The sequence below is a fragment of the Oncorhynchus mykiss genome, chromosome 2 (genome assembly GCF_057628025.1).
Source record: "Oncorhynchus mykiss isolate SJ-2025 chromosome 2, ASM5762802v1, whole genome shotgun sequence".
In the NCBI taxonomy this organism is placed as follows: Eukaryota; Metazoa; Chordata; class Actinopteri; order Salmoniformes; family Salmonidae; genus Oncorhynchus; species Oncorhynchus mykiss.
Window position 1 is genome coordinate 89386057 of NC_143023.1, and position 23313 is coordinate 89409369.

Here is a 23313-nt window from a genome sequence, read left to right on the forward strand (position 1 = left end):
AATACCATGAGCCAATAGTTTATCAGATCATAATAATAAGCATTTTCTCTACATAACATCTGATTTGTAAGGGGGACAGTCCGACCGCAGCTGTTGAAGATAGCCAGGGCTGAAACCTGACTAGGTCATAAGCAGCAGGGAGCATAGCGATTAAGAGCGTTGGGTCAGTAACCAAAAGGTTGCTGTTTTGAATCCACGAGCTGACTAGGTGAAAATTTGGTCGATGTGCCCTTGAGCAAGGTCAATTAACCCTAATTGCTCCTGTAAGTCGCTCTGGATAAGAATGTCTGCTAAATTACTCAAATGTAAATAAGCAATGTGCCATGATCCCATCTCTTAACTTCAATGGTACAGAATACAAAGCAACCTGTTCCTGCTCTTCAACTGAAATATGTCACGGTTACGATAATCACAACAGGGACAGTGGTGTGTTATATTGTGACTTTGACAAAGCTCTGTCCACAGCAAAGATACCTGGGTAAAAGATACATTCAATAAACCCAACTCAAAGGCATTCACACAACAAAATGGGACTATGGCTATGTCACAGATGTAACTAAGTTCCCATAATTTAAATGAATTAATTGACTATTTAAGTGGTCATCTGTACTATATTTAACCCTTTGTTCTGTCTTGTTGAGAAAGTGGTGAATGTATTTGACAGACAAAAAAACTACAAGGAAAGCAGACGGCTGCTTCCTGGGCTGCACCACTTCCTGTGCTTTTCACTTATTTTCTTTTGAACCGTTTTATTTGCATGGTTTATTGAATGCTTGTTTCTGAGAATGTGTGAATGTGTTCAGATAATTTCCCCGGGCTGAGAGGTGAACAACTGTATAAACCATTCTATTATTTATTAAATGCTCTTTTGTGTTAGCTTCTACTTCATGCTGCTGCTTCAATTTTCCACCTTTTTACATTTGGCAGGATCTGGGCCACTAATGCTGTGTTTACACAGGCAGCCCATTTCTGATATTTTTCCACTAATTAGTCTTTTGACCAATCAGATCAGCTCTTTTGCCAATAAGATCCGAATGGGCTGCCTGTGTAAACATAGCTTTAGTGGGCAGATGTGGAGTAGATCCAGTTTTCTCTCAATTGGTGGTTCTGGGGGTGGCTGGAGCAGAAGATGTAACTATCCCCCTGTTGGTCTTGTCGGAGACAAAGTGTTGGCTCTTATATAAAGTTGTGATTGGAAAAGAAGCTCATTCATTTCATGGTTTATTGGTCAATTGAGGAGAAATTAGCAACAACAACAACAACAACAAAAAGACTCCTGGGCTGTGCTTCTCCACCACTGAAGCTGGGTGCTTCCTGAAAGAACACGAAAGCTCTACCTCCCGTGCCTTTGGCTTCTTTTCTAAGATGTGTTTTAAGGTTTTTTTCTGGGGTCAGGTAATGAATTGCTCCTACTCAAAAGGTGAACTGTCTAAATGACGCCCAATCATTTATTAAATTAGTACACTTTTTGTTTGCCTTTACTCCATGCTGTCAAGCCTTAACCTGAAACCCACAAGGGAATAGGCCAAGAAACACATGGAGGCGTCAGCTTGAGGCAGATACTAAGAAAACCGGCATAGGGTGGAGCGAGCTGGAGAAGACTGCCCAGAACAGAATGTGATGGAGATTTGTCAATGGCCCTATGTGCTTCCTGAAGAGTGATAGTAAGACATGGTAAAAAAGGCTCATGGTAAAAAAAGCATCATGCTGTTTTTGCTCCCACTGTACTACTGTGACCTAAACTCAGGCAAGATGTCTCTCTTAATTCTCCATGTCCTTCCAGACCCTTTGGTGTCTTCAAATCAAGTCAGATACCTTTTGGCACTCAAAATGCACCTGCCACTGCTACAAAATGTTATTTGCATGAGGTTGTGAGTGTCACAGAGCCACAGCACTCTCATCCTTATATTTTAATGTTGATATTAACCTTTTAAATACATTTGTACATAGCATCGCTCCCTCTATGGATTTGATGTGTCTGTTATACAGATGTAGGATCTTAATTTGACCTATATTGTCACAGGAAAATAATCCTGCAGCAACTGGATTTTTATGTTTAGTCCATAATGTTGCTTGATCAGTGGTTAGGCTATTACCTACAAACTCAACTCTGGACCTTGAACCCAGTTCCACTGCAGTTTTACCTGAGACTCCAGGTGTGTGCCATTACTTATCAGGTAGAACAGAAAACCAGCAGGCTCCAGACCTCGTAGGGCAGGTCTGGGCATCTCCAGTTCTCGGGGGCCTGATTGGTGTCACACTTTTGCCCCAGCCCCAGCTAACACACCTGACTCCATCAACTAATCATGATCTTCAGTTAAAAATGCAATTTGTTTAAATCAGGTGTGTATGCTAGGTTGGGGGAGAAGTGTGACACCAATCAGGCCCCCGAGGACTGGAATTGTCCAGGCCTGTCGTAGGGTAGGAGTTTAATACCCCTGAGCTACTATCTGGCCAAAAGTAGCCTACATGAAACGTGCAATACTATTAATATACACTGCTCAAAAAAAAAAAAATAACACATCCTAGATCTGAATGAATTAAATATTCTTATTAAATACTTTTTTCTTTACATAGTTGAATGTGCTGACAATAAAATCACACAAAAATGATCAATGGAAATCAAATTTAGCAACCCATGGAGGTCTGGATTTGGAGTCACACTCAAAATTAAAGTGGAAAACCACTCTACAGGCTGATCCAACTTTGATGTAATGTCCTTAAAACAAGTCAAAATGAGGCTCAGTAGTGTGTGTGGCCTCCACGTGCCTGTATGACCTCCCTACAACGCCTGGGCATGCTCCTGATGAGGTGGCGGATGGTCTCCTGAGGGATCTACTCCCAGACCTGGACTAAAGCATCCGCCAACTCCTGGACAGTCTGTGGTCCAACGTGGCGTTGGTGGATGGAGCGAGACATGATGTCCCAGATGTGCTCAATTGGATTCAGGTCTGGGGAACGGGCGGGCCAGTCCATAGCATCAATGCCTTCCTCTTGCAGGAACTGTTGACACACTCCAGCCACATGAGGTCTAGCATTGTCTTGCATTAGGAGGATCCCAGGGCCAACCGCACCAGAATATGGTCTCACAAGGGGTCTGAGGATCTCATCTCGGTACCTAATGGCAGTCAGGCTACCTCTGGCGAGCACATGGAAATGCCACCCCACAAAGAAATGCCACCCCACACTATGACTGACCCACCGCCAAACCGGTCATGCTGGAGGATGTTGCAGGCAGCAGAACGTTCTCCACGGCGTCTCCAGATTCTGTCACGTCTGTCACATGTGCTCAGTGTGAACCTGCTTTCATCTGTGAAGAGCACAGGGCGCCAGTGGCGAATTTGCCAATCTTGGTGTTCTCTGGCAAATGCCAAACGTCCTGCACAGTGTTGGGCTGTAAGCACAACCCCCACCTGTGGACGTCGGGCCCTCATACCACCCTCATGGAGTCTGTTTCTGACCGTTTGAACAGACACATGCACATTTGTGGCCTGCTGGAGGTCATTTTGCAGGGCTCTGGCAGTGCTCCTCCTGCTCCTCCTTGCACAAAGGCGGAGGTAGCGGTCCTGCTGCTGGGTTGTAGCCCTCCTATGGCTTCCTCCACATCTCCTGATGTACTGGCCTGTCTCCTGTAAGCGCCTCCATGCTCTGGACACTACGCTGACAGACACAGCAAACCTTCTTGCCACAGCTCGCATTGATGTGCCATCCTAGATGAGCTGTACTACCTGAGCTAATTGTGTGGGTTGTAGACTCCGTCTCATGCTACCACTAGAGTGAAAGCACCGCCAGCATTCAAAAGTGACCAAAACATCAGCCAGGAAGCATAGGAACTGAGAAGTGGTCTGTGGTCACCACGTGCAGAACCACTCCTTTATTGGGGGTGTCTTGCTAATTGTCAATCAATGTTGCTTCCTAAGTGGACAGTTTGATTTCACAGAAGAGTAATTGACTTGGATGTTACATTGTGTTGTTTAAGTGTTCCCTTTATTTTTTGGAGCTTAGTCTGGGTTTTCAGTGAATTTATGTAAATCAAGAAGCTCATCTGAATTCCCTGAGGGGCAGTAAAATTCTCAACAACAAAAGAGTGATCGAATTAAGATCCTACATCATTAGGAATGGCAGCTTAAATAGAAACCCAGCATAGAAAAGAAATCAACATAAAAGACCCATTGCTTGTTGAAATTGTTACTAATGCAGACCATTGTAAAGAACAGTATTACACATTTCAATAACCCTTGGAGAAATTGAAGGGGGAAATGCTAATTGTGTTTAGTGGTAGGATACAGTGCATTTGGAAAGTATTCAGACCCCTTCCCTTTTTTTCACATTTTGTTAAGTTACTTGTTCTAAAATGTATTAAATTGTAGTATTCCCCCCTCATCAATCTACACACAATACCCCACAATGAAAACGCGAAAAAAGGTTTAGATTGAAGATGAAATATCATATTTACATAAGTATTCAGACCCTTTACTCAGTACTTTGTTGAAGCACCTTTGGCAGCGATTACAGCCTTGAGTCTTCTTGGGTATGACGCTACAAGCTTGGAACACCTGTATTTTGGGAGTTTCTACAATTCTTCTCTGCAGATCCTCTCAAGCTCTGTCAGGTTGGAGGGTTAAGGGTTACACTTCGGGTAAGATTTTGGGCTTACAGTTAGGATTTTTTTTTTTTTTTTTACCCCCTTTTCTCCCCAATTTTGTGGTATCCAATTGTTAGTAGTTACTATCTTGTCTCATCGCCACAACTCCCATACGGGCTCGGGAGAGACGAAGGTCGAAAGCCAAGCATCCTCCAAAACACAACCCAACCAAGCCGCACTGCTTCTTAACACAGCGCGTATCCAACCCGTAAGCCAGCCGCACCAATGTGTCGGAGGAAACACCGTGCACCTGGCGACCTGGTTATCATGCACTGCGCCCAGCCCGCCACAGGAGTCGCTAGTGCGCGGTGAGACAAGACAAGGATATCCCTACCGGCCAAACCCGGACGACGCTAGACCAATTGTGCATCGCCCCACAGACCTCCCATTCGCGGCCGGCTAAGACAGAGCCTGGGCGCAAACCCAGAGTCTCTGGTGGCACAGCTAGCACTGCGATGCAGTGCCCTAGACCACTGCGCCATCCGGGAGGCTTTTGAATGGGTATCAATTGGATAGGATTTTTAATGGGTATCAATTGTTTGGTCCCCACAAGGACAGTAAAACAATGTGTGTGACTCAGCACTACAAGAACAGATACGATGTACAGTGCATTCGGAAAGCATTCAGACCCCTTCCCTTTTTCCACATTTTGTAATGTTACAGCCTTATTCTAAAATTGATGAATACATTTTTTTCCCTCAAAATGACAAAGCGAAAACCGTTTTATAGAAATGTTTGCAAATTTGTGAATAAAAACAAACAAAAAAATACCCTATTTACATAAGTATTCAGACCCTTTGTTATGAGACTCAAAATTGAACTTGGGTGCATCCTGTTTCCATTGATCATCCTTGAGATGTTTCTATAACTTGATTGGAGTAAATTATTTGGAAAGGCACACCTGTCTATATAAGTAAAATGGCGCCGGAGAGAAAGGCAGACATTTTACGTGTCCCCAACCTATTGTGTTTTTTTTGTTTGTTTATTTGCGTTGTTTGTAACTTATCGTTTTACTTTTTTTGTACATAATGTTGCCTCTACCTTCTTTTATGAGCATAAATAACTTCTAGACATCCTGACAGGCCGCCCCCAGGTGTTGAAGGTAGGAAACAACATCTCTACTTCACTGATCCTCAACACTGGGGCTCCACAAGAGGGCGTGCTCAGCCCCCTCCTGTACTCCCTGTTCACCCATGACTGCGTGGCAATGCATGCCTCTAACTCAATCATCATGTTTGCAGATGACACAACAGTAGTAGGCTTGATTACCAACAATGACGAGACAGCCTACAGGGAGGAGGTGAGGGCACTCGGAGTGTGGTGTCAGGAAAACAACCTCTCACTCAATTTCAACAAAACAAAGGAGATGATCGTGGACTTCAGGAAACAGCAGAGGGAGCACCCCCTATCCACATTGACGGGACAGCAGTTCCTCGGCGCACACATCACGTACAAACTGAAATGGTCCACCCACACAGACAGTGTGCTGAAGAAGGCACAACAGCGCCTCTTCAACCTCAGAGGGCTGAAGAAATTTGGCTTGTCACCTAAAACCCTCACACTCTTTTACAGATGCACAACTGAGAGCATCCTGTCGGGCTGTATCACCGACTGGTATGGCAACTGCACCGCCCACAACCGCAGGGCTCTCCAGAGGGTGGTGTGGTCTGCACAACGCATTACCGGGGGCAAACTACCTGCCCTCCAGGACACCTACAGCACCCGATGTCACAGGAAGGCCAAAAAGATTATCAAGGACAACAGCCACCCGAGCCACTGCCTGTTCACCTCTCTACCATCCAGAAGGCGAGGTCAGTACAGGTGTATCAAAGCTGGGACCGAGAGACTGAAAAACAGCTTTTATCTCAAGGCCATCATACTGTTAAACAGCCATTGCTGCTAACATACAGACTTGAAATCATTGGCCACTTTAACAAATGGATCACTCGTCATGTTTACATATCTTGCATTACTCATCTCATATGTATATACTGTGTTTTATACCATCTATTGCATCTTGCCCATGCTGCTCTGTCATTGCTCATGCATATATTTATATTTATATATTCTTATTCCATTCCTTCACTAGATTTGGGTGTACTAGGTAGATGTTGTGGAATTGTTAGATTACGTCTTAGATATTGCTGCACTGTCAGAACTAGAAGCACAATAATTTGGCTACACTCGCAATAACATCTGCTAACCATGTGCATGTGACCAATAAGATTTGATTTGATAATGGCAGTTCTTGCTCCTTAATAATGAATTTTGATGCCAAAGCGGATTTATCATCTGACGTTCGTCCCCACTATAGGGGTGAATATGTACATCAGAGTTTTAAGTCCATAGCCTTGCTGTGTGTACATCAGCCTGCCAGCTTTGGGCCAATTAAGGCCTCAGTCTCACAGTCGATTAATATACCTCTACCAATGCAAATTAAATCTATTAGGAGGTGAATAGCCTCTAATGAAGATTGTAATGACTGAGCAGTAGATTTGCATATTTATATTATAGGTTATTGATAAAAGGTATAGCTGCAGATAGTAGGAGATGCATGTGTTTGTCATTCACCTTAACTGAACTGGTATTAACCACTTCCTTGGACAACACAGGATTCTTACTAAGATTTTCATATGGATCCAGTAGGCTATACCCTATCAGGTTTTAATTATTATTATACAGGCATTATTCACAATGCATGGGTAATGCTGTTATTTACAATGACAGTTTCCTCTACTATGTGTCAAGTTAAAGAGCAGAATAGGGAGTGAATGGGGGGACATATGCTGTATCTCTCTCTCTCTCTCTCTCTCTCTCTCTCTCTCTCTCCTTCTCTATCCTCTCCTTCCCCGTTCTCCCCCTACTAATCTCAGTGAAGCTCAGGTGATCTCTCTCTTGCTCCTCTTGGGTGGATCAAAACCTTGTGAACGGCAATGTTTCACCTCTCTCACTATCTTCTTCCATGTCCACCCTCATGTCCACCACCCTGCTCAAATCCTTCGTCTCTCCTCTGTGACACAGACACCACAGCAGCACCCAGCTATTACTATTCAGAAAGCACACAGCTCTCTCACTGAATGAAACACCACACTAGGTCTGTGTCCCAAATGGTACTTGATTCCCTGTGTAGCGTACTTCATGGGGGCTCTGGTCAAATGTGGTGCACTATACAGGGACTAGGGTGCCATTTGGGCGCATCCAACGGTTGTTTTTAGGGTTACCCATCTCTCTCAGCAGGATTTTTAAAGGGCTATCTGTCCCTGTCAATCATCAACTTGAAACATTTTTCTAAAACTCCAAGTAATGCACTATATAGGGAATAGAGTGCAATTTGGGACACATCCCATGTATTGGAGGTCAGAGGCCTGCTGGTCAGAATGAAATACTGTCATGTCTTTTGTACATCAACTGGGTCGAAAAGATACAAGATTACTAGAAAACAAACGCAGTCCAGTAGCCCTAGAGGAATGCAGCCCAGGTGCAGACTCTCCTAGCCACAGGCTACCATAATAATGTATTAAAACATATAAGCAGGGGGCTGCTGTGTGTGACAAAGTGGAGATCAGGTGTTTAGTGAGGATATGAGGTTAAGATGACAGGTGCTGAGTGATATTAGGATAGACAGAGAACTAGCCAACCCTGAGGGAAGGATAACTTATACACCGCTACACCTGATACAATGTCACTCAAAGTAGAGCTTACCCCACTGTATAGGACATACTGAATAAGAAAGGTATTTTGGATGTTGGCTCTCTGTTTTTGGCATATGCCTCAATGCAACATTGAGAGATGAGATATATTGATTTATTTAATACAGGTATGATAAATAGTGAGCTTGTAAAAGGAGAGGGCAGCTTACAGCAGTGAGAGGAGTGAGGACACAAACAATAGTATTACTGACACACCACTAAATCCATATCTACGAATATCACAGACATGGGCTGTTATCCTATGATGAGGGCAATGGTGTGATTCGTCATACAGTATGACTGATGACAGATGCATCAACACAATGCTATTTGTCACTGTTAACTAACTAAATCCACACAATGCTATTTGTCACTGTTAACTAACTAAATCCACACAATGCTATTTGTCACTGTTAACTAACTAAATCCACACAATGCTATTTGTCACTGTTAACTAACTAAATCCACACAATGCTATTTGTCACTGTTAACTAACTAAATCCACACAATGCTATTTGTCACTGTTAACTAACTAAATCCACACAATGCTATTTGTCACTGTTAACTAACTAAATCCACACAATGCTATTTGTCACTGTTAACTAACTAAATCCACACAATGCGGTTTTATGGATTCAGGCAGTGACTGATAAATACATACCTGTATAAAATCAAGCAGACTTGAAAGATGATGTTAACGTTAAGTGTCAGTTATGAGGCCCCAGCCCTTACTAATGGACGAGAAGAGAAATGTCTGGATGGAAGAACAGCTTCATTTATTAAAGATTTCATACATGAGGTTATTTGTAGAAAAATGCAAAGTGCAGCTAACAGAAAACATTTACAAAAAAGTAGCCCACCAAGTCATTTTAAATAACTGATTATTATTAGTATGGAATCACTCTTCTAGTCATACTTTCAACAAAGTAATACTGTTAAGGCTTAATGAAGCCACAATAAACCTTCATAGACCCTTAATGCCTGTAAAGATGACATTCACGAGTTGCAGTTCATTTATAGCAACTCTATTCAGATAATAACACAATTCTTGTCATGTTCAAATTGAGAGGCTATACAGTACTAGGTGACAGAACTAAGCCAGCTATGAGCATTGAGCTTTCAGAAGGTTGACAAATATGTACCAGGCCTAAGCTGCCTGCTGCCAACCTCGCTCTAGAAACACAGGCATAAACAGTGCCGGCCCGGCCGGGTCACCATGAAACAGTTGACCCATGCAAGTTTATGATCAGAAATGATCTGTGCAATAGGCACGTCAGATAGACACAAAAGCATAAGAACAATGTTGACAACGCTCTGGTTCGGGGAAGGGGGGGTTAGATTTTCACCCTGCCGGAGATTTGGCAGGTCTTCTGTTATTGAATATTTCCATTGTCAATGCAACAAAAGTGTGATGATCACTGTTCAAATGCTTACAAAGGAAATGCCATCTTGCAAACAGCATGCTGACCTCTGCAGTTTTGAAGTGAAATATGCAATGATTAGAAAGGCACGTTTGTTTTCCTGCGATGAGTTTAAAAAGTTCACTGTTGGGTTCATTGTGTGCCGCTTCTGAAACCCCAACCTGCCTTACTCCTCTGTCTGTTCCACTTCAATGTATTCTGAAAAACACTGAAAATATTTTAAAAATACACTGGAAACCTGGACAGAGATATAATTATTTTGGAATGTATTCTGACACTCCAGTCCAGAGTATTCTATGGTTCTATTGTGGAACGAGTCAACACCAAGGACATTATTCCACTGTGAAGCACATACACTCACTCACTCACACCCACACAAACCATTCATTTGTAAGATTTATATCACCAGAGATATTTTCTGCGGTGTCAGACTCACATTCAGAAGATTATAAAATGTGAACTAGTTAACCAACTGTTTCGACTTTATCTGTTATTTATTGGCGAGTCAAGGGCAAACTCAGTCTGACAATCAATACATATTGTTGAAAACCTTTCAGCTTGCCAGTATCTGATTTCTCAGAAAGAGAACATCAAAATTGTCCAAATTTTAACATGGCTTATGACTTAAGTTATATCTCAAGTGATAACACACTTGAACAAATTGTATTGTGTGTGTGTGCGTGTGTGTGTGTTTGCATGCGTGTGACTGATTCATCTCTGTCTCTATCAGATATATATCTTTGAAAAGCTTCAGACCAACTGGCCTTTGTTTAGGGCTCTGCGATGGTTCATTCCAGTTGATTACTCATGTTCTAATGCTAATGACAGAGGGCTGGTTTAAGGTTTCAGCCCTGTCAGCTGGTCAGTGGGACTGTGACATATGTGCAATAGGTTGTGACAGTGGCACAGGGACCACGTCTTTTTCACAGGAGATTTGATATGTGGGATGAATGTGGTTACTGTCAATGGACATATTAGTGGCCATTATTAGTCAGAGGAGTTGTGCATTTCGTTCAGCTTTTCACTGGGCTCCTGCTACAGCCATACAGGCTGCATAGATGACTCAATTGGGTAGTGTTTCACAACCAGCGGGAAGTCAGACTGGTGGTGCATTTTATATCAGGTTTACTCCCTAGTGTAGAACAGGAGACAACAGTCCTGGCTCAAATCTACATTTGGTGAGTTATTGTATCAACATGAAAATATTCAAACAGAAAACATTTCAGAATTTATTGAAAATGTGAAATTAAACTTGCAGCAGTGTTTGAAAAACCAAAGCCATAATACGGTCATTGGTCTTCGTTTAAACACTGACAAATTGACAATATGATAGAAAGACAATGTTGAGTCCAGGTGTCAAGATAACCACACATAATATCCTGAGGTGATCCCGAGTGACTGACATCGCATTGTCTCTAATTTAGTGACACGGTGTAGCACACAACAGGAAAGACAACAAGTCACTTTGAAAATTCATCTGCTTTAGGGCAGCATGTCTGCATTAGCTGTTACCTGGAAAGTGATATGTCATATCAAATGAACACAGAGTATCTTCAGCAGAGGGCATCAGATGCGGGTGTGCAAGCACACACACACACACACACCTGAATTCTGAATGTGGTGACCATACACCTCAGGACAGAAACAGGGGCATCTAGAAGGAGCATCTAGAAGGACAATAATTCAAAGCTATATCCCATCTCAATCTCAACATTTTTAATTTGAGGTGCAGCTTTACCGTTAACCTGTATATCAATTGTTACTGAACAGGGGAAATGCGGTAAGTGTCCACAGCATATCATAGAATAGGATTCTACAACCAGTGAGTTGTAGTACAGAAGTTGTGAAATAATATTGTTCTATAACGACCACTCATTTTCTGAAAACCAATGGCAAAGTGATTTACAATATATTACAGCACCTTAAGTAACAGTTTACAGTTCATCTACATGTACAATATATGTTGCCTCCTTATTTTATGTTGAACATCATTATTACATACTATTCATATGTTGTTGTTTTGAGAAATATCAAACTAACATGAATTGCAATAGAACATTGATATTGACACACATAAATGATCTATCCATGTATTTTACATAGATATGACAAGATACTATATGTTACAAGTTGAATTCCTCTTCAATAACATCAATACCTCAACGATAAAAAAAAACATAATTACAGATTATAGGATTTTAATTTGATCACCCTGTTGTTGCTGAGAATTCTCCTGCTCAGCAGGAAACGCAAACTTGTAGTGTATTCAAGGTTTTATAAAGCGCTTCTAAAGTTTGTAATTTCCACTTTAAAATGTCAGACTTTTAAAAAATGTTTTATTTAATTTATTTAACATTTATTTAACTAGGCAAGTCAGTTAAAAATCTAAATCTAAATCACTACATAAAGAGAGACCTAAGACAACAACATAGCATGGCAGCAACACATGACAACACAGCATGGTAGCAACACAACATGACAACAACATGGTAGCAGCACAATATGGCAGCAGCACAGTTTACAAACATAGAGACAACAATACATCACGTAAAGCAGCCACAACTGTTAGTAGGAGTGTCCATGATTGAGTCTGAATGAAAAGATTGAGATAAAACTGTCCAGTTTGAGTGTTTGTTGCAGCTTGTTCCAGTCGCTAGCTGCAGTGAACTGAAAAGACGAGCAACCCAGGGATGTGTGTGCTTTGGGGACCTTTTAACAGTATGTGACTGGCAGAACGGATGTTGTATATTGAGGATGAGGGCTGCAGGAGATGTCTGAGATAGGGGGGAGTGAGGCCTAAGAGGGTTTTATAAATAAACATGCGAAGGGTATACAGAGATGACCAGTTTACAAAAGAGTAAAGAGTGCAGTGGTGTGTCCCATAAGGAGCATTGGTGGCAAATCTGATGGCCAAATGGTAAAGAACATCTAGCCGCTCGAGAGCACCCTTACCTGCCGATCTATAAATTATGTCTCTGTAATCTAGCATGGGAGGACGGTCATCTGAATCAGGGTTAGTTTGACAGCTTGGGTGAAAGAGGAGAGATTACGATAGAGGAAACCAAGTCTAGATTTAACTTTAGCCTGCAGCTTTGATATGTGCTGAGAGAAGGACATTGTACCATCTAGCCATACTCCCAAGTACTTGTATGGGGTGACTACCTCAAGCTCTAAACCCTTAGCAGTAGTAATCACACCTTTGGGGAGAGGGGCATTCTTCTTACCAAACCACAAAACCTTGGTTTTGGCGGTGTTCAGAACAACGTTAAAGGCAGAGAAAGCTTGTTCGACACTAAGAAAGCTTTGTTGTGGAGCGCTTAACACAAAATACGGGGAGGAGCCAGCTGAGTATAATACTCTATCATCTGCATATAAATGGATGAGAGAGCTTCTTACTGCCTGAGCTATGTTGTTGATGTAAATTGAGAAGAGCATGGGGCCTAGGATCGAGCCTTGGGGTACACCCTTGGTGACAGGCAGTGGCTGAGACAGCAGATGTTCTGACTTTATACACTGCATTCTTTGAGAGAGGTAGTTAGCAAACCAGGCTAAAGACCCCTCAGAGACACCAATACTCCTTAGCCGGCCCACAAGAATTTAATGGTCTACCGTATCAAAAGCTTTGGCCAAGTCAATAGCAGCACAACATTGCTTAGAATCAAGGGCAATGGTGACATCATTGAAGATCTTTAAGGTTGCAGTGACACATCCATAACCTGAGCGGAAACCAGATTGTATACCAGAGAAAAGACTATAGACATCAAGAAAGCCAGTCAGTTGATTATTGCCAAGTTTTTCCAACACTTTTGATAAACAGGGCAAAATAGAAATAGGCTTATAACAGTTAGGATTAGCTTGATCTCCCCTCTAAATAAAAGACGAACCATGGCTGCCTTCCAAGCAATGGGAACCTCCACAGAGAAGAGAGGCAGGTTAAAAAGGTCAGAGATAGGCTTGGCGATTATAGGTGCAGCAACCTTAAAGAAGAAAGTGTCTAAACCATCTACACCCAGGTGTTTTTGGGGGGGTCAAGTTTAAGGAGCTCCTTTAGCACCTTGGACTCAGTGACCGACCGCCTGCAGGCAGAAGCTTTGTAGCGGGGCGGGGGGAAAAAGAGGGAGGAGCATCGGGGCTAGTCACATTAGAAGGGGTGGGAGATGAGGAAATGTTGAAAGGGGAAGGAGGCATGGCTGAGTCAAATATGAATCCTGACTTAATGAAGTGGTAATTAAAAACCTCAGCCATGTGCTTCTTGTCAGTAACAACCACATCATCAACTTTAAGGGACATGGGAAGCTGTAAGGAGGAGGGTTTATTCTTCTGGTCTCCAGGTTTTCCAGAACTTATTGAGGTTAGATCCACAGAGAGAGAACTGCTTCTTAAAGTAACTAACTTTGTCCTTCCAGAAGGCCTGAGTGCACTTATTTCACATTTGAAGTAACTCTGCAAGATCAAGGTCGAACCAGGGGCTGAACCTGTTTTTAATTCTCATTTTCTGTATAGTGGCGTGTTTGTTAACAATATCACTGAAAATATCAAAAAAGAAGGTCCAATTGTCTTCGATAGAGGGGATCAAGCTGATTCTGTACCAGGACAGGTCATGACGGAAGTTTTTTAGCAAGCGTCTATGACAAATTAGGACAGGTCGTTTCACTGAGCAGCCATTACGAACACAGGCTGTAAAACAGTGACCCCTAAGGTCATTACAGAAAACACCAAACTGATACCTATCAGGATTATTTGTCAGGATAACATCAAGGAGAGTAGCCTTTTCTGGGTGTTTGGAGTCATACCTTATGGGATTGGTAATAAACTGAGAAAGCTGTAGGGAGTCCTATTGCTTGAGGATTTGGTCAGGTTGTTTAAGCATGTCCCAGTTTAGGTCACCTAGCAGGACAAATTCAGACTTAGTGTAAGGGGCCAGGAGAGAGCTTAGGCCAGGTAGGGTACAGGCCGGTGCTGATGAAGGTTGATAACACCAAGCAACAGTTCACGAAGAGAAATTTGAACGTTTTTGCCCCATCAACCCCTACAAAAATGTCCATGAATTATAATCCACATTTCTTGTTGCTGCAGGAAGCAAACTGGCTCAAATTAAGACCCTACATCTGTACACAACCAGTAGGCTACTCTACCCATGTGAATAGGTAGTAAAAATTTAGTCCAACTCTAATAAGCACACTGAAAATCTGAGACTTTCCTAGCCACTTGACTCCAAATAAGGTTATTATCATTTATATACAAACTCCAAAGAACATCGCAGTTAATTTCCTCCTAAGATAATATTCAGACTCTTTAATTTGTAATCATTTCCTTCCTCTCTTCTATCAAACGAGTGAAACAGAAGTGAGTCGCTCTTTTGGTATCATCTTTACCAGGCAGCGCAAGAGCAGTATTGTGTTCTGTATGGTGAAATTTGTCCCGACCAACATTTACGCCCCCTATGGGTGAGCTGGCCCCATGCCCCATTGGTCCAGAGAGGTGAGGCCCACCTCCGACTGAGATATCATTGGTCCTCATGGCCAAGTTCTTAGAGAAGGAGTCTGTACAGTGGTTCCAGATAAAAAAGGAGTCTCCATTACTGGACCTAATGTCTGGCCTCTGGGGAGGCTCTGGTAGCTTCACAGGATGAGTTCCCATAAACATCAATGGTCCGTCCACAGACAGTCTGCGTCCTCGCCTGGTGGGGGTGCTACACCACATGTGAGTTCCCATATGGACCTACATGAGGAAGAGAGCAATGGTGAGTCACACTCCTTTTATGAAGACAAATGGTTCGATATACTACATTTCTCGTGGACAGAGTACGTAACATAAATGGTATCGTAACATCTGTCAGAAGACTAACAAGCAACAGTTGTTCCGGTGAACTGTTTTTTTGCCACTGATTAGTTGGAAAAATCTAGATTTTGCAGGTGTGAGCATCTTTTGAAATTCAGAACGGGAGGGGACATTTGGCCCATAGACTTTAATCGAGTAACTGGCGCAAGATTTCTGTTCTGGGTTTTCGAAATTATATATACTGAATTAATGAAGAAGAAAAAAAACTGAACTTGGCATGATTTTATATCAAGTGTCCATCTCTTTCACAGTTTTCACATTTTGTTTCTTGACAATCTCTCTAAACCCCATCTCATAAGTGTAAAAGTGGAATGTACCTTCAGATTTCCTTTGGTGGTGAATGCCCGACCACAGACAGTGCAGGCAAACGGCTTCTCCCCAGTGTGAGTCCTCTCGTGGATTTGCAGGGCACTAGAAGAAGAGAAGGTTTTCCCACAAGTGTGGCAGTAATGCTGCTTGGGAGTCCGTCGAGGTGGCTGGGTGGCAAGCGCTGGGGAGGAAGAGGCAGAGGACGTCCTCAAACGCAAACTGCCTAGAAGATCCCTTGGTACCCCATAGCGGGCACTACCCAGGAATCTGTTCACTTCTGTCTTGATCATTTGGGTGCTCAGAGGATGTACAGAGTTGTTGGGGCATGAGGCAATGTTGGGAGTGGTGGGCTCAAACAACTTGGATGGCAGGTCCCTCATCTGATGTGTTAGCATGTGCTGCTTGAGGTTCCCCTTGGTGGAAAACCCTCTGTTGCAAGCTGTACAAATAAATGGTCTCTCCCTGGTATGGCTTCGATAATGGATGTCCAAGGCACTTTGGCAGGCAAAGGTCTTACCACAAATGTCACATTCAGTGTTCTTGAATATGCCTAGTTGTTCACGGAAAGTGTAGACCATGTTAGTGGGATCCTTCAGTGGGTTTAAAGATTTTAGATGGTCAAGGGACACCAGTGGACCAGTGCCAGTGAACTGCAAAAGGTTTGGATTGATATGTGCCTGGGATAAAGCTTTCTGGTACATTTCCTCAAAGCTTGTGGGGCTAGAACATACTGGAACACTCTTGCTTTGGGAAAGAGACTGCTTGTCAACGGTATTCTCAGAAACAGCAAGGCTCCCACCACTTCGGTCACCTCCAAGAGATGACGAGGCATAGACCTTCGTCTTAAACCAGTTGACCTGCTTCTCCTCCACTGGCCTATGATAGTTAGTTGTCCTTTCGGGATCAGAGGAGCCTGCTCCTGTACTATCAGATGGAGAGGAAGACATGCTGCCGGACGAGGAGTTATTAAACCTAGACATGCCTGCTGTCATGCCCACATGCCCACTGTCATTGAAGTCTAAATCATCAGAAGGGTTCTCCAACTTTTCTAATTTCGTCTCATCTATTGAACCTCCATCAGACTCCATTGACATTGGGTAGTTCTGTTCAGAGAGAGGGGTGTTGGGAATCTGGCAACCCATATGCATACGGATGTGCTGCTGAAGGACAACAGCGTTAGTGAACTTCCTCTGGCAGATAGGGCAGGAGTGGTGGACCCTCAGTGGCGGTGTGGTGCGATGAACCGCATGGTGCGTCTTCAGGTTCCCTTTGGTGGAGAACGCCCGTCGGCACACTTTACATCTGAAGGGCCGCTCTCCTGTGTGGGTGCGGTAGTGCATCTTGAGGGCGCTCTGACAACTGAGTATGCGGTTGCAAATGACACACTCATTGGGGTCTGTCACCTTCTTGTCAATGTTCTCAACCAGCTGCTGGAGTTTCAAGGTCTCTGATGTCTGCATGGGATCAAGGACTCCTCCTCTGAAGGGATGTTTGGTCTTGAACTGCTCCAACTTGATGGGATTTGTGCTGATGGAAGTGACATTGACGGATACATAGTCAGCTGATCTTTCTGTTGTGGAGCTCATCTTCGAGCTAAAGGTCAAGGGAGGTATAACGTTGTCTGTTTTCAGATTCATGGTGTGGAACTTTGGGACTTTTCCAGCCTCTATCAAGTCTACGCTCTTTACTGCACTAGATGAATCACGTACAACTGGACTGGAATATGCAGTTAATGAAACAGGCTGCTCCTCTTTCTTGATGAGAAAGGGTAAGTTGGGTGATCCAGTTTGGAGCAACAGGCCTACAGAAGTAGTCAAGGTGGCTAGGGATGGTTTACTATCCTGCCAGCATGTAACTGTTTTTTCTGGTGGTATAGACATGCCATACGGGATTCCTGTGCTGGTTGGGATGTTGTCCAGGTGTTCTGGAACAGGGTAAGGGTTCATTTGGATATGGGGGAACCTCTCTTTGTGCCGCTGGAAGTGTACCTTCAAGTTCCCACGGGTGGAGAAACGATTCCCGCAGATGTTGCACTTGAATGGCCTCTCCCCAGTGTGGGATCGCAAATGGATCTGTAAGGCACTGTCACTCCCAAAAACCTTAGCGCAAAACCTGCATTTATGTTTAAAGAAGGCCTCTTTGGAAGAGCTTTTGGGTTCGAAAGAAGTCACATTGGATGGTTTTCCTTTCCTTTGTCCGGCTAGCGCCTTTAAGGCATTCAGGTCCTGCACAATTGTGCCAATGCTTGGTCCAGCGCTAGAGAGTGTTTGATTGCTGAGTGGTGGCTGAGGTAGACGTGGTGTATTTGATCGGTTTAGCAAGCTACCTGTGCCAAGTGCCGGTGAGTTCCTTATGGTTTGGGCTGAAAAATTTAGTTGAGGGTACAGACCGCTAGCATGAGTGTACTTCTTTCTAGAGTGGGGCTTGCTAACTGCTGAAGCTATGTGTTTACGTATACTTTGCAAGGGTTCAGTGCTAGAGTGTACAATACTCCTTCCAAAGGGGCTCTGTGGTAATTGCACTTTTGCTGTTAATCGTTTAAAGTGTCCGATGCTGGCAGACTGGCTGGCGAGACCCTGGGCTAATCCAGCAGCTGCAGCTAGCTGCTGGGAGAGATGGGAACTGAGGGTTGTCAACTGGCTGGCCTGCGTTGATGCTAGACTAACCTGAGGGCAGCTGATGGGTGTTTGTGTCAGTGTCTCTGATACCTCAGACCTCTGGGAAGCAAATAGTAAGACCTGGTGACGAATCTGGTCAATCAGCTGCAGCTGGTGAATCTGATTCAGCTGCAAGGCCAGGAGTTGTTCCATCAGAGAAGAGACAGCCATCTTACCGCTGCCACTGCTGCCGGTGTCCGATCGGCTCTGCTGGGGAAACTGGGCCACTGCCACTTTAGTGCTTTCTAGGTTTTCAATGATGACATTGCTGTTGAACCATGAGAATGTCCCCTGATGTTCCAACATATTGCTGCCAGGTTGAGGTAGTGAAATTGGGAGAACTGAGGTACATGAAACAATGTCAGTCTTGCTGTCAGTACTGCTTTTCCGGCTGCTACTGATGCTACTGGGGCTATCTAGCCGGCAATGGCTATTCTTAGTTCTTGAAACATTAATGGATTCTTCCTTCACTTCTGACTTCTCCTCCGACAGATCACAGCACTCTTCCATTTCAGAGTTGTTGACTGTTTCGCCTGGTTCCACTGCTTTACGAGGCGACAAGGCTAGATGGAATATTTCAGCAGACGACACTAGATCTTCATTATCATTGACGATCAGGACTAAATGATTGGGAGAGCAATCCCTGACATGTAGTTCCAGATCTGATAGTTCAACAAACGCAGCACAGCATCTGCTGCAGACATGAGAACAAGAGACCAAAATGGGGGGAGTCGCTAAACTGTCATGGGTGCCCCCTGAAACAGACAAGAAGGAGGTAAAGGTTATTTATATATATACAGTACCAGGAAAACATTTGGACACACCTACTCATTCAAGGGATTTTCTTTATTTGTACTATTTTCTACATTGTAGAATAATAATGAAGACTTCAAAACTATGAAATAACACATATGGAATCATGTAGTAACCTAAAAGTGTTAAACACATTTTTTTTTTAAGTTGCCACCCTTTGCCTTGATGACAGCTTCACACAATTTTGGCATTCTTCATGAGGAATGCTTTGCCAACAGTCTTGAAGGAGTTCCCACATATGCTGAGCACTTGTTGGCTGCTTTTCTTTCACTCTGCGGTCCAACTCATCCAGAATGCTGGATGCTGTGGTAGCCATGCTGGTTAGGTGTGCCTTGAATTCTAAATAAATCCCAGACAGTGTCACCAATAAAGCACCCCCACACCATCAAACCTCCTCCTCCATGCTTCACGGTGGGAGCCACCCATGCGGAGATCATCCGTTCACTTACTCTGCGTCTTACAAAGACTCGGCCGCTGGACTCATCAGACCAAAGGACAGATTTCCACCGGTCTAATGTCCATTGCTCGTGTTTCTTGGCCCAAGGAAGTCTCTTCTTCTTATTGGTGTCCTTTTAGTGGTGGTTTCTTTGCAGCAATTTGACCATGAAGGCCTGATTCACGCAGTCTCCTTTGAACAGTTGATGTTGAGATGTGTCTGTTACTTGAACTCTGTGAAGCATTTATTTGGGCTGCAATTTCTGAGGCTCGTAACTCGAATTCACTTATCCTCTGCAGCAGAGGTGACTCTGGGTTTTCCTTTCCTGTGGCGGTCCTCATGAGAGCCAGTGTCATCATAGACCTTGACGGTTTTGCGACTGCACTTGAAGAAGCGTTCAAAGTTCTTGAAATGTTTCACATTGACTGACCTTCATGTCTTAAAGTAATGATGGACTGTCGTTTCTCTTCAATTATTTGAGCTGTTCTTGCCAGAATATGGACTTGGTCTTTTACCAAATAGGACTATCTTCTGTATACCACCCCTACCTTGTCACAACACAACTGACTGTCTCAAACGCATTAAGAAGGAAGGAAATTCCAAATTCCATAAATTTACTTTTAACAAGACACACCTGTTAATTGAAATGCATTCCAGGTGACTACCTCATGAAGCTGGTTGAGAGAATGCCAAGAAGTGTGTAAAGCTGTCATCAAGACAAAGGGTGGCTACTTTGAAGAATCTCAAATATAAAAAATATTTTGATTAGTTTAACACTTTTTTGCTTACTACGTGATTCCATATGTGTTATTTCATAGTTTTGATATCTTCACTATTATTCTACATTGTAGAAAATAGCAAAAATAAAGAAAAACCCTGGAATAAGTAGGTGTGTCCAAACTTTTCACTAATACTGTATATTTGAGAAATTACATTTACTTTTGATACTTCTGTATATTTAAACCAAATACTTTTAGAGTCAAGTAGGATTTTACTGGGTGACTTTTACTTTTACTTGAGTCATTTTCTATTAAGGTATCTTTACTTTTACTCAAGTATGACAATTGGGTACTTTTTCCACCAATAAATAGTACTGCAATTTCTAAATAAACTAATACATTAAATGCAATGAATTATTGACTATAAAAAAAATATGTATTACCTATTTAGCCAGGAATAGTAGAAAGTGTCGTAAATTCGTAAACTCGTAAATTATGACTACATCATTTCTGTTCAATTGAAAGGGGCAGACACACAGATTTCATGTCTGACATGAAAATTGAATTGTGATGACTGTTTTTGAGACATTATTAGTAATAAAATGAAGGCTATGGACAATTAGACTAACAATAACATTTGACATTCAAAAAAAATGAAGCCTCCATTGTCAATCATCACACAATGAAAAAAGTAATAATTTGCAACTTCTGTAAGCCTAAAATTGCCCTAAATCTAGAACAGAATTGCACACAACTATTAAATTATCTTCGCATCATTTTCAATTGCATCATATGTTCCCTTATAACCATTTAGCCTACAGTTTCGTCCCAAACTTACCAATGCGTTCCGATAAAGCCAAATTATGATCCGATTGTACATGTTGAGGCTTTGCTTGTTTCCTGCGCGACATGATGATGTCCCAGTTCCACACATCAATTCAGACAGAAGAGAAAATGTCAAAAGAAATATGCTTCGGAAGTTCGGAGTTATGGAAGCTGAATCCATTCATACAGTTTGTTGTGTTCGATGAACTCTGTAGTAGTTATTGCCAGCTGACAGAGCGCGCACCACCGTTTTCTCTTTCGTGGAGGAGACGACACTTGACAGCGCGCGCAGAGTTGACGACGCGCGCACATTTACAGTTTATGTCAAGGCAATCCGCTGTGGGTAGTGTCCATATTCCAACTGTCCAATCCTTGGAAAAAGTTAATGAACATATTTTGAAATGTAACAAACGTCACCGTTTTATTGAAATGATGTTGATAATACTGAAATGTATATCTTACATTCAATTAAATCACTTGAAACTCGAAAAGCTCATAAGAAGTACTTAAAAATAAGTTATTGTGTTCAAATCAAATTTATTTATATAGCCCTTCGTACATCAGCTGATATCTCAAAGTGCTGTACAGAAACCCAGCCTAAAAACACAAACAGCAAGCAATACAGGTGTAGAAGCACGGTGGCTAGGGAAAAGTCCCTGGAAAGGCCAAAACCTAGGAAGAAACCTAGAGAGGAACCAGGCCATGAGGGGTGGCCAGTCCTCTTCTGGCTGTGCCAGGTGGAGAGTATAACAGAACATGGCCAAGATGTTCAAATGTTCATAAATGACCAGCATAGTCAAATAATAATAATCACAGTAGTTGTCAAGGGTGCAGCAAGTCAGCACCTCAGGAGTATATGTCATTTGGCTTTTCATAGCCGATCATTAAGAGTATCTCTACCACTCCTGCTGTCTCTAGAGAGTTGAAAACAGCAGGTCTGGGACAGGTAGCACGTCCGGTGAACAGGGCAGGATTCCACAGCCACAGGCAGAACAGTTGAAACTGGAGCAGCAGCACGGCCAGGTGGACTGGGGACAGCAAGGAGTCCTCATGCCAGGCAGTCCTGAGGCATGGTCATAGGGCTCAGGTCCTCCGGGAGAGAGAAAGAAAGAGAAAGAAAGAATTAGAGAGAGCATACTTAAATTCACACAGGACCCCCGGATAAGACAGGAGAAGTACTCCAGATATAACAAACTGACCCTAGCCCCCCAACACAAACTACTACAGCATAAATACTGGAGGCTGAGACAGGAGGGGTCAGGAGACACTGTGGCCCCATCCGATGATACCCCCAGACAGGGCCAAACAGGAAGGATATAACCCCACCCACTTTGCCAAAGCACAGCCCCCACACCACTAGAGGGTTCAACCACCAACTTACCATCCTGAGACAAGGCCGAGTATAACCCACAAAGATCTCCGCCACGGCACAACCCAAGGTGGGACGCCAACTCAGACAGGAAAATTACATCAGTGACTCAACCCACTCAAGTGACGCACCCCTCCTAGGGACGGCATGAAAGAGCACCAGTAAGCCAGTGACTCAGCCCCTGTAATAGTGTTAGAGGCAGAGAATCCCAGTGGAAAGAGGGGAACCGGCCAGGCAGAGACAGCAAGGGCGGTTCGTTGCTCCAGAGCCTTTCAGTTCACCTTCACACTCCTGGGCCAGACTACACTCAATCATATGACCCACTGAAGAGATGAGTCTTCAGTAAAGACTTAAAGGTTGAGACCGAGTCTGCGTTTCTCACATGGGTAGACAGACCATTCCATAAAAATGGAGCTCTATAGGAGAAAGCCCTGCCTCCAGCTGTTTGCTTAGAAATTCTAGGGACAATTAGGAGGCCTGCATCTTGTGACCGTAGCGTACGTGTAGGTATGTACGACAGGACCAAATCATGGAGATAGGTAGGAGCAAGCCCATGTAATGCTTTGTAGGTTAGCAGTAAAACCTTGAA

General features: G+C 43.2%; 1 protein-coding gene across 1 annotated transcript; it reads right to left on the bottom strand.

The window, feature by feature from the left end:
* Positions 1–15023: 15023 nt before the first annotated feature.
* LOC110502285 (sal-like protein 1) lies at positions 15024–21441 on the bottom strand. Its single transcript, XM_036934393.2, has 3 exons — positions 21369–21441; positions 15914–19317; positions 15024–15476 (listed from the first exon to the last, which is right to left on the bottom strand). Exons 1-3 carry the CDS (start codon positions 21439–21441, stop codon positions 15051–15053), a joined length of 3903 nt encoding a protein of 1300 aa, XP_036790288.2. The 3' UTR covers positions 15024–15050.
* Positions 21442–23313: the final 1872 nt, after the last annotated feature.

Excerpts from the sequence above, each read along its gene's own strand:
- LOC110502285 (XM_036934393.2), bottom strand. The coding sequence starts at position 21,441 with ATGTCGCGCAGGAAACAAGCAAAGCCTCAACATGTACAATCGGATCAT. Across the intron at positions 19,318-21,368 it reads GGCTTTATCGGAACGCATTG|GGGGCACCCATGACAGTTTA; the intron begins GTAAGTTTGGGA and ends TGTCTGTTTCAG. Across the intron at positions 15,477-15,913 it reads CCACCAAAGGAAATCTGAAG|GTCCATATGGGAACTCACAT; the intron begins GTACATTCCACT and ends TTCCTCATGTAG.